At 47.5% G+C, this 11,473-nt stretch overlaps 1 protein-coding gene and 1 non-coding gene across 5 annotated transcripts; both read left to right on the forward strand.

Moving 5' to 3' along the window:
- The first annotated feature begins 546 nt into the window (after nt 1–546).
- Maged2 (MAGE family member D2) lies at nt 547–8,387 on the forward strand. 4 transcript variants are annotated; one of them, XM_021153182.3, is made up of 13 exons: nt 547–627; nt 2,125–2,191; nt 2,544–3,035; nt 3,671–3,979; nt 4,107–4,170; nt 4,427–4,506; nt 5,013–5,107; nt 5,489–5,568; nt 5,663–5,705; nt 6,022–6,084; nt 7,106–7,220; nt 7,618–8,083; nt 8,253–8,387. In XM_021153182.3, exons 2-12 carry the CDS (start codon nt 2,147–2,149, stop codon nt 8,074–8,076), a joined length of 1,845 nt encoding a protein of 614 aa, XP_021008841.1. In that variant the 5' UTR covers nt 547–627; nt 2,125–2,146; the 3' UTR covers nt 8,077–8,083; nt 8,253–8,387. The 4 variants fall into 4 exon arrangements, with proteins under 4 accessions (XP_021008841.1, XP_021008843.1, XP_085694097.1 ...); XM_021153184.3 differs by lacking the exon at nt 547–627 and adding an exon at nt 1,157–1,243; XM_085837971.1 differs by lacking the exon at nt 547–627 and adding an exon at nt 1,744–1,786.
- Nucleotides 6,805–6,932, forward strand: LOC115030216 (small nucleolar RNA SNORA11). The gene has a single exon (XR_003835825.1). It is a non-coding gene; the product is annotated as a small nucleolar RNA SNORA11 (small nucleolar RNA).
- Nucleotides 8,388–11,473: the final 3,086 nt, after the last annotated feature.

Genomic DNA, 11,473 nt, shown 5'->3' on the forward strand with positions numbered 1-11,473 from the left:
AGTACACGAAGCTGAACTAAGTAAATAAATTATAGGACAGCTATACAAGAAAACATTATACATTTCTAAAAAAACATATACTAAGGGAAAGAGGTTTGAATATATAACTTGAAAAAAGCAGTTACAGAACAGTAGGTAACTAGTATAGCCAGTGTAGGGAGAAAGTGCACATAATCAGACTACAAATTAAAAAATTAATGGAGGAATGTCTATCAAAATACTCAATGTCATGAGTATTTCTGGGGAAGGAGATTAAAGATAGCTTTTCATTTTCTGTTACATATTTCTGTATTTCTCTGGTTTTCACATGACAACACACTACTTTTGTAGTAAGAAAAATAACGATATAAAATAAATAATTTCAATGAATGAATCGTTTTCGTGGGGGCAGTTTGGGTTGGAAGGGCTTCAGACCGAACCTGGTACAGAGGCATAAACATGGGCTTTGGCGTCAGACAGCATTGAGCAGGGCCCCATTGCCCCACCCCCGAGGAAGGGGGCGGGAGTAGGGGGCTGCGGAAAGGGGCTGGGCTGGGCTGGGCTGTCTGCAGCTCTAGTCCAGGAGGCTGAGACTTCGAGAGGGACTGAGGAGCAGGCACACGCATCCCAGACTCACTGGAGGACAAGGTGAGGGAACAAGATTGGGCTTTCCTGGTGAGCAGACAGTGGTTCTAACTACCTGAAACCTATAGCTGGGCAGGTGGACAATTCTTATTTGACCACTATAGCTGGAGCAGAAGTGCTGCATTTGATGTGGTGTGGGAATGAGAACGACCAAGAAAGTAGTAAGCTGTATATGAACTGGACAGCAGAGACTGGCAGAGGTGGAGGGGAGAAAAAGGGGAACTGTGCATGTTTGGAGGAGAAGGAAGAATATGGGGAAATAAGAAGGGGAAGGCGAGATCCAGGGACAAGAATAGGGGATGCAGAGAAGGGTTAAGGGACACTGGGGAGGGGGGTTGCATAGGTAATACAGAGAAGGATGTAAGGAATGGGAAGAGATTTCTGTAGAGTAAATAGGAAATGCGATGGGAAATAGGGAGTCCGGAGTCAGGCAAGGGAATAGGGAGGGGGGGGGGGAATAAGGAGTGTTGAGGGGGAGGGGCAGACGGGCTGGGACGGAGGCCCCCTAGGGAGGCGGAAAGGGGCGGGACCACTTCCGGCCTTTAGTGGGGAGGGCAGTATCTGAGTTTTGGAGGGGCTTGGAGAGAGTGGACACACTCGGGAATTGTAGGAGGGCGAGGTAAGTCATGGGCCCCAGTTTTGGATGAGAGCCTGCTAGGGGTCGGCCCCACCCTCTGGGATCTGGAGAAAACCTGCCTTAAGAGCCAAATCTTACCGAATCCATCCAGCTAGGAAGGGAGGGGACTGGACCCCGTTTGGCTGGGCCTAAGATGGAATCACTAGTTCAATCCTGAGTTGAGGAGGGGGTGTTACAGGGAAGGAGCCAAACCAATTTGGGTTTTACCGTTTGGAGGGGGGCGTGTTAGGATAAAGGGCGGGACCTGGAGGCTCTGTGAAATTGATAGGGTGGATGTGAGTAGGGGAGGGGCTAGGACCACCAGACACTGCGACAATTTGGAAGGAAGGCTTGTTGGGGAGGGGGCGGGGCTGAACAGCATTGCGGACCTGGAGAGGGGCGTGTATAGGAGTTGGGTGCTGGACTGAGACCGTGGACATTGCGCATGCGCTTTATGTATAGCTAGAAAGGGGCGTGTTGAGAAGGGCTCGCAGAGACAGGGCCAGCTGCTGAATGCGCATGTGCACGGTGGACTTCAAAGAACGGGTTTGTACTGGGAAAGCAGGCGGGGTTGAAAGGGCGCTGCAGAAGACGCGCATGCGCACTCAAAGCCTGCGGCTGGGGGGGGGGGGTGCGCTGGGAAAAGGGGGCGGGGTCCTCAGAGCTGCCGCGCTGGCACATCTTCCTGGAGGAGGGGAGGGTGCGGCTGCAGAGAACTGAGACCTAGAGACAGAATTTCTGTATCTGAGCACCTACTGGTTGGGGCTCCGCGAGGGGCTGGGCTTTGGGGCCCTAAAGAAGGTGAGGATCAGCTTCTAGGCAGAACAAGGGATACGACGTTCAGCGGGCTCTCCACTTGACCCAGGCCTTCTCTTTGAACTCAGCTTTGCTAGGTGAACTTGAGACATGTCTGACACAAGCGAGAGTGGTGCAGATCCAGCTCGCTCTCAGGTAAGACCGATTTCCCCCCCTCTTTCTTGCTGCTTGCCTTTCCAGCCCCTTTTGCTGCCCTAAATCCTTGGAGCTTCTCCTCCCATCCTTGTCATTCTCCACCCACTTCTTTGCCTGGGTGCATCCCCTCTCCCCAGTGGAGGGGAGGCCAAGAGGAAGGGAGAGAGGGTGGGCGGGCCCTTGTTCTGTCATTACTTTTTAACTGGGAAGCCTGTTTAGGCTGGGGTGGTCAGAGCACACCACAGGTGAGAGTCTTTACAGGTCAGAGAAGTGTAGCCACCTAATTTTGGGACCATTTGCCTTGTTGAGGGGTGGGAAGAAGGTCAGTGAACTTCCTTGCTTTCCCTTGCAGGGCAAAGCTTCAGAAAAGGACAGCGGCTCCGTGATGCAGGACCTGTTGACCGTGACCCAGAACTTGGAGGTCTCAGAAACACCAAAGGCTGAAAAGGCACCAGAGGTTTCAGAGGCTGCAAAGGCTCCAAAAGCCTCTGGGAACCCAAAGGCGACAGAGGTCTCAAAGGACCCAGAGGCTTCTGAGGCAGCTGCCACCCAGGCCTCACCTACCACACAGCTGAGTGAGACCCAGGTTCTGGCAACTGAAAACAAGAGTCCAGCAGCTGACACCAAGACGCAGAAGTCTGACTTGCAGGCTATGACAATGCCTACAACCCCGACCAAAAAGGTCAGCTGTGGTACTGATCCGAAGGTCAATACAAAGGCTCCGGAGACTGAGGCTCCTGCCTCTCAGGCTGGGACAGATGAACCAGAGCCTGAGGGTACAGCTGTCCAGGTTCAGGAGAACCAGGATACTCGGCCCAAGGTCAAAGCCAAGAATACCCAAAAGGTAAGATCTCTGACATACCCATCCTTGCTTCTCCACAATCTTCTTGTTCATTTGTCTGCCAAAATTAAAACAATTCCTGTGTTCCTGAAAGACCCAGCAAACACTAACAGGAGTGTGTCACAGTTCTTGTATCCACAGAGCTCACAGGCTGGTGGGGAGATGAGGCAGGCATATACATAGCTGCGTGCTGACTGGAATGCAGCTTTTATATTTACAGAGTAGCTGTACACTATAGACCTTGAGGTAGGCTTATTCACATGTGTAGTCTCATATCTGAAAGTAACTCCTTATGTTGCCATTCTGTATGGCAGGAAACTGATGCCCAGAAAGAGGACTGGCTAGTCAATGGTGCTAGAAGCAGAGTCGGGGTGGATGTGGGAAGACGAAAGCCTCAGGCCTTATTTCTGACTTGTTCCTGATCCACTCAGGGAGGAAATTCCCAACTGGTAGTCAGTGATAAGCCCATGACTCAGAATGGCTAGTGTCCAGTGAGGCAGAGTCTTACTACAAGGGCAGGGTTAGGGGATGTATCCTAGAAGAGACAGGGTTGGGTGTGCTTTCCAGAAGAGACTGAGTTACGAGAAAGAGCCACCTGCACCACTTGCTGATATCGACCTTCCCTTCTTTTGATGCAGGGGAAACACCCGGACGGAGAAGAGGATGGCAACAGTGACCAGAGTCAGACTTCAGAAGCCACAGGTGGTCGAAGGGTCTCAAAGGCCCTAATGGCCTCCATGGCCCGCAGAGCTTCAAGGGGACCCATAGCCTTTTGGGCCCGCAGGGCATCAAGGACTCGGTTGGCTGCCTGGGCTCGGAGAGCTTTGCTTTCCCTGAGGTCACCTAGAGCTCGAAGAGGCAAGGCCCGAAGAAGAGCTGCGAAGCTACAGTCATCCCAGGAACCTGAGGCACCCCCACCCAGAGATGTGGCCCTTTTACAAGGAAGGGTATGGACTCCACCCTCTACATCTCACCTTTTCTATTGTGTTGCCTGATGTCTTCTTTGTTGTGCTTTGGAGTTTTCTGTGTTTTGTTTTTTTGCTTTGGTCTTTTCACCATTTCTTTTTCTCCTAGGCAAATGACTTGGTGAAATACCTGTTGGCTAAAGATCAGACAAAGATTCCCATCAGGCGCTCAGGTAGAGTCCTACAAACACTTGCTCTCTCCTGAGCTCCGCCTTCTCTTGCCTTCTCATCAGTATGCTGGGGACAGCCTTCATTCTCACACTCCTGTCCCTTTTCACAAAGTTCTCCTAACAGTGGGATCTCTATTGAAAAGCACCCCCCAACTTGGTTCTGCCACCCATGGCATGGACAACAAAGGGTCTGTTGATTGGGCATCAGGGTTACCTGGTATCTCTACAGCACAGATGCTTGCAACACTCTCATTTGCAGATATGCTGAAGGACATCATCAAAGAATATACTGATGTATACCCTGAAATCATTGAACGAGCAGGCTATTCCTTGGAGAAGGTGAAGGGACAGCCCTGGGGGATGGGTGCACTGGGGAAGCTTTAAACAGAAGAAAGGTATATGAGCACCCTCCTGGAGGAAAGCAGAGACCTACTACATCCTCATCACTGTGGAGATGAGCACATGGTGGCCTAGGGAGGGGCAGCCACTGACCACACAGCAAGTCAGTGGTGGAAACACAGCTAGTGCTAAGGCTGTGCAGCTTAGTCCTGGCTTCTGCCTGCTGCTGGATACACCATCTCATGTATTGCAGATGCTCACCCCTCTGTCTCCCTAAATTCCCCTTGATTACAAAGATGCTATGGATAACCACCCTATGTTTGTTATGTGTATAAATTGCACATAACTATGTGCTTTATATACAATAGTCCATTACTTTCTTTCACACACAGACACACAGACACACACACATTCACATGTGCACAAAACCCTTAGCTATAAAAGAAACTACAGAAGCCCTGGAAGCTGAATTTTATGATTTTATAAGTTCTTCTTCCTATCCATAGGTATTTGGAATCCAATTGAAAGAAATTGACAAGAATGACCACTTGTATATTCTTCTCAGTACCTTAGAGCCAACTGATGCAGGCATATTGGGAACGTAAGCCGGGAAAGTGCTAGGGTGGGAAGGGGCTTCTGCTTTCACCCATCCATCCCTCTTTCCATGGCCTATTAGAAGCTCAGGAAAGAGGGACTAAACACCCCTGTCCCCACTCCCACACACGCTGGATCCCTGTGGGTAGTAGTGGTGTTAGACTTGCTTGGGTTGACAGGCATTCTTCCATGTCCTAACCATAGGTAGGAGTACCATTTTGGTGCATGGAGAGCTTGGCTCAAGAGGGAATGCATCCTGCCTTAGGTCACAGATGGCTGGGACCATAGAGTAGGCTGAATTCTCTGTATCTGAGGAATCTAGGAGAGGGTAGCCTAGCAAGCTGCTTTACAGATGATGGCTCATGAACGTAAACTTTCTTTACCTTAGGACCAAGGACTCACCTAAGCTGGGCCTCCTCATGGTGCTTCTTAGCATCATCTTCATGAATGGAAATCGGTCCAGTGAGGGTGAGTGGATGGGCATGCAGTTGAATAGGTGGCTGTTGCCTGAATTCCAGATGCTCAATTTCTGTCTTTGTCTCCTTCTTGCCTCCTCTTGCAGCTGTCATCTGGGAGGTGCTACGCAAGTTGGGGCTGCGCCCTGGGTATGATTGGGCTCTCTCAGCGCTTGCTGTCCGTGTTGTCTTTTGGCAAGAGAGGACGCTCCCAGGATTGCATCAGCCTGGTGGTCTGGTGGAGCTGGGGGTGGGGATTCTGGGCTGGGTAGTGGGCCCAAGATTTTGACCTGTGTGGATGGGGAAATGGCTCTTGTCTCTGCTCACTCAACCATCTCTTGAGCTTCCACGGAGCTTTCTCTGTGCTCTAAATCTCTTTTCTGTCTTGGAATTAAATGCCATCATCTGGGAAGTGTACCAGATCTGATTATATTTATTTGTTTATTTGAGCTTTCTATATTCCCAGGATTCATCACTCACTCTTTGGAGATGTGAAGAAGCTCATTACTGATGAGTTTGTGAAGCAGAAGTAAGTGTTTTTGTCTGCTGTTGGACTCTACCTTGCATTTTGTCTATTTTGATAATGGACGTGTCCAAAGCATGTTTGCAGTCTGAATGGATGCATGTGTATAGACCAGTGGCAGGTTCTTTCTGGGTGCAGTCATAGATTTCTGTTTCATACGTGGTTTTAGAACAACCCTGTGAGGGAGGGGTTATTAACAGCTTTGTACATATGTAGAAACAGTCTAAATGAAGTGAAAAGTCATTTGCTCTGGGTTACACAGGTGGCAAATAAACACTGTGTTTAGAACATGGTTCTTTTTACTAAGTAGTACTTTATGAAAATTAATTTCTGCTAGGTGGTAGTGACACAATCATCAGGAGGCAGAGGCAGGTTGGTTTTTGAGTTCAAGGCTAGCCTGGTCTACAGAATGAGTTCCAGGAGAGCCTTCAAGGCTACACTCCCCCCCCCCCCAAACACACACTGTCTCAAAAAAGCCAAAAAATTCCATCAAAATGGCCTTGACTGGTATCCTTAGGCAACCTAGGACAATTCTGGGTACTGACTTGTTCATTTGGGATGACTTAACTCCTGGTCATCCTGTTTCAGCTTCCTGAGAGCTGGAATTGAAGGCATGAGCCACAATACCTTGACAGTCTTTTTTTTTTTTTTTTTTTTTTTTTTTTTTTTTTTTTAATGGTAGATCTTGCCAGAGCCTGGTTAGTCCCCCTTCCAAATCCTAGCAGTGTGGTGTGCTCAGAGCAGGGATGGTGAAAAGAGGCCTCTCTGTTTACAACACACCCAACAGGAATCTGGCACCATGTAACAAGGAGCACAACACTCATGTCCTCCCTGTGAGCAAGTGCCCTGCACATTTCTCCCTAGATCTTCCATGTGGCTTCTGGGCATGACCAATAGGATACGGTTCCATTTTGGGGGAAGGGCTAAAGGATTTAGTTGGGAATGTATGCATTTTCAGCCTAACTAGTCCATTCATGAGTGGTTCATAACTGACCCTAGAAATAGACTTTGATTCTTTTCTTTAAAGGTACCTGGACTACGCCAGAGTACCCAATAGCAATCCTCCTGAGTATGAGTTCTTCTGGGGCCTACGCTCTTACTATGAGACCAGCAAGATGAAAGTTCTCAAGTTTGCTTGTAAGGTAATTGAAGAGCCATTTGTACTTGGCATATGAAGGTCATGGGGTGCCCTGGGATGGGCATTCTATGTTCAGAGTGTCTTGAAGTTCATATTTGGACATTTTAAAGCTTCTGAGTTATCAAACAGTGTGACAAGCATGATACCTACATGATTTAATCCTTACACTTGATACGGCATTTTTGTACCACCCATGTGAAAACAGCCTCAGAGAAGTTGGTGGGTGATGTATCCAAATCATGGAGCCAGCTAAGTGGTGAAGAAGGGTTGGAATGGTTGCTGCAGGATTGCTTGTAGTACTAGCTGTACTGTTACATGACATACAGTGGGTAGTATGGCCTTACAGACAGTAGGTGCTAAATTCTCAGTGAACCTTCTAAGGGTTATTACTTCCATTTCAGGTGCAAAAGAAGGATCCCAAGGAATGGGCAGCTCAGTACCGAGAGGCAATGGAAGCAGATTTGAAGGCTGCGGCTGAGGCTGCTGCTGAAGCCAAGGCGAGGGCTGAGATTAGAGCTCAGATGGGCATTGGGCTTGGCTCTGAGAATGCCGCTGGGCCCTGCAACTGGGACGAAGCTGATATTGGACCCTGGGCAAAGGCCCGGATCCAGGCAGGAGCTGAAACTAAAGCCAAAGCCCAAGGAAGTGGTGGTGCCAGTGCTGGTGCCGGTGCCAGTACCGGTACCAGTGTTGGTGCCAGCGGCAGTGCCAGCGCTGGTGCCAGTGCTGGTGCCAGTGGTGGCTTCAGTAACAACTCCAGCCTGACTGCCAGTCTCACATTTGGGCTCTTCGCTGGCCTTAGTGGAGCTGGGGCCAGTACCAACAGCAGCTCTGGTGCCTGTGGTTTCTCCTACAAGTGAGATACAGGTATCTGTCATGGTGGCAGTGAGGTGGCTGGGGCTCGTGGGGGCGGGATGGGGAGCTGACTCCTGGGTTGGAGATAAGCCTGGAACGTGTGCAGAGACACTGCTGTGGTTTTACTGTGTCTTGTTTGCTAGATATCAACTGACTGATTTTCCTTTACTTGTGTTTGCAGATTGCTAATAATCACAGCATCTTCTTCTCAAGCCAGGGTGCACTCTCAGAAACGTACTCAATGCAGCACTCCAGGCAGCCACTATCAAATCAACTGAAGTCGACACTCTATATTAAATCTATTTGCCATTTCTGAGTTTATTGCCATTTTTGTTTTCTTTTGGTAGATTGTCACATTTTTAAAACAATCGTCAAACTTTCCATCTGCTTGGTTAGATTCCTGAGAATGAGAATGTGCCTATCTCACTAGAGTAGGTCAGGCATTGTTCTCCTTAAGGGTAGGTAGGCTTTCTAGTAGGTGAATCATGGGGATTGTAGTATTAGAAGACACTATTTTTAAAAAAAAGCTCTCCTTTTGAGAAATGTAGCCGAAAGGTTCAGAGAAAGTTGAGTGGTTGGAGAGACCAAAACAAAAGAAACACTTTCTCATGGCAGAAGAGCGTGGTCTAGCTGGGTAGAAGCCAATGGACGGGGGATTCTGGGAAGAATCCTTCACCATCTCTAATTTGTATGGTAACAGAGTTCCAGTTGCTGAGAGGGTCTTGTGGGCAATGAAACCCTTGTAAAGGCCACCCCTTCCACTCTGTATGCAATGAAAGCAACATTTATCGCTTAGGAAATATGACTGAAGAAACAAACAAACAACTCCAGTCAGAGAGGAAGGACTCATAACTATGGTCATCGATTCAGATCTACTTTCATTCCTGGAGATGTCTTCACTGAAAGCAGGTCCTTCCATTTGGGGTCATTGTCTCATCAGGAAGCTGGGTGGTCCCTATGACAGGCAGGTAGAGTCAGCTTTGGCATTCTAGGAAGTAAGTCAGCAGATATTGTATCAAAGGTTACCTCATTACCAGCTGATACCTCTGTGTAAATGTGGACTAAGAGATAGTGGAGGGTACTGAAAGACTCAGGGGCTGTGGACCTAATATAAAACTGGAGTTTAAAGTGATTGATAGAGTTAAGAGGCAATCAGTCATGAAGAACTCTGCCCTTGCTCTGTGGCCTCCGTAGGTTTGTAGGGATCCTCACTTGTTGGGAAACTTAGGCATTAGTGTTTTTCCAAGTGTCAGGCCTTGAAGGCAGGTGGGACACGGAGAAAAAAGGCACTCCTGACAAGTGAGGTTGCACAGTGGCACAGAAAACCATGGAAGACCTTGTTTCTGTTACCTTCATCAGCCTGAATGCTATCACTGTAACAAATGGACAGTGCAGTTTCCAGTCCTTCCTTTAGGCTAGTGTTAGGTAAATCCAAATAATTCCACCTCATATTATATAGCTTCTTGTCTAGGAGCAGGAAGAACCCTTTGAACAGTTTCACCCGCTAAAAGACCTGTAGATATTTTTGTCCAAATTGTTCCCGTCCCTTGAAATCTGTTTTCCATAAGTGGACTGTAATTGTATAATATAGATATGCTTTATGCATAAAGAAAAAGTAAGCATGGCTGCAATCCCAGCTACTTAGGAGACTGATGCTGGAGAACTCTTAAGTTCAAGGAATGTCTGGTTTACAGTGTGAGTTCACAGCCAGCCTGGGCAAAGTACTGAGAACCTATCTTAAAAAGCAAAAAGAGCAGAGACTGTACTAGAGTGCTTGCTTACTACACAAAAGGCTCTTAGTTCAGTCCCCATCACGACATATTGCAACTGTATAAAGATCACTCCCACTTTTTAAATCCAACACAAAATTAATGATTAGATAAAATGTTTTAAGCTAAAGGTTGAATGTGAAAGGCAACTCATATGGAAATTATACATGACAATTATTGTTGCACAGGGGCAATTTGTACACTAGTTCTTTGAGCCAGTACTGAGTTGGCTGAAGAAAGCCTTTGGTGAGTTAATAGGACATAAATATTCCCACACAGCCAGTTCTGACAGCTGTTTGTTTACTACTCAAAACATCTGCGGGTAAAGGGATTAGAACGCCTGGTACATAATGTGTGCCTTTAAAGTATTTTACTCCAATGGTGCTTATCACTTTCAGTTCTCCAAATTTTCTCCCCATTTCTGGCCCTCTAGCCTGATTCAATTAACATTGATTAAGGCTTCTTACCAGTTTGGTTTCTGTTTGCTTTGTGTTCTTGAGACAGTCTTAAATAGTCCGGGCTGGCCTCAAACACCCCTATGTAGCTTAGACTGGCCTTGCTAATACTTCTATCTCTGACACCCTCCAATATGCTGGGATGACAGGCTGTTTTCCAAAGAAGGCGATCAAGCAGATGCAGGACCCCCACCCCAGAAAGATTGCTCGTCCCTGTGTCCTAGCAGGGTTACATCTAAACTGGGCTGTAGCAGCTCAGCCTCCAGCTAGTTCCTTTTCACCATGATTCATCTACAAACCATGCTCCTGGCTTCTTTTCTCCTAAAAGCTGGTTATTAGGCATTCTGAAGTAGGGTCTAGGGATGAGCCAAGTCATGCAATGCAATGGACAGGTAGGCGTTACAGAGAGCATGAGCCTCCTGTAACTCGATAGTAAATGCTGTCTATATGCACAGTCACTTGGGGGTTCCCACATAAGGCATTTGAAATTGGTTAGGTCATTTTCAAGTTGCATTCAAATAGAGGCTGTTTCTCAAAAGAACAGTTATATGATGGAGAGAGCATGGAGAGAGTAGGAGCCTAGAGAAGCGGGTATCTGTTCTCCTGTGTACAGGGTGTTATTAATCAAAGGTGGCATGTGTTAGGTATATCTGCACAAATACACACAGGCATAGATTTGTGTAATAGATAAAGCAGCCAATGTGTATTGGCAGAAGAAACCGTTGCCCGGAACTGTAAGGGGAAGACTAATCTCATTAACTTTGTTACAGGGTGCCCTCAGATACGTCCCTGCCTAACTCTGGCTTCATACCCTGACTTCAGGATGCACACAGTATCCACTTGTTGAGCTTTGAGAACTAAATGGTGAGTGGAGAGTACCAAAGCCCACTCACTGATACACAGAAGTTGCTGCTTAAGTGAGAACTGTACAAATGAGAATAATGTACCTTTGAAACTAGGGCTGTGGAGAGAGCTCAGTAGATAAAGTTGTTTGCTGTGTAAGCATGAGATCGGTAGTTAGGCTCCTAAACACCCACATAAAAAGTCTAATGGGTGTGATGACCAATCTATAATCCCATTGCTTAAGAGGTAGTCACAGAGGACCCTCTGGGCAAGCTGACTATCTGGCTATAATGGTAAACTTTGGGTTCAGCAGGAGACCCTGGAGGTATCCTCTG

The sequence above is a fragment of the Mus caroli genome, unplaced genomic scaffold, assembly GCF_978045245.1.
Source record: "Mus caroli unplaced genomic scaffold, Mus_caroli_1 scaffold_5, whole genome shotgun sequence".
Classification (NCBI taxonomy): Eukaryota; Metazoa; Chordata; class Mammalia; order Rodentia; family Muridae; genus Mus; species Mus caroli.

Coding starts and splice junctions, on each gene's coding strand:
- Maged2 (XM_021153182.3), top strand. CDS start 2,147: ATGTCTGACACAAGCGAGAGTGGTGCAGATCCAGCTCGCTCTCAG. Junction 5,108..5,488: donor GATGCAGGCATATTGGGAAC/GTAAGCCGGGAA, acceptor TCTTTACCTTAG/GACCAAGGACTCACCTAAGC. Junction 7,221..7,617: donor TTCTCAAGTTTGCTTGTAAG/GTAATTGAAGAG, acceptor CTTCCATTTCAG/GTGCAAAAGAAGGATCCCAA.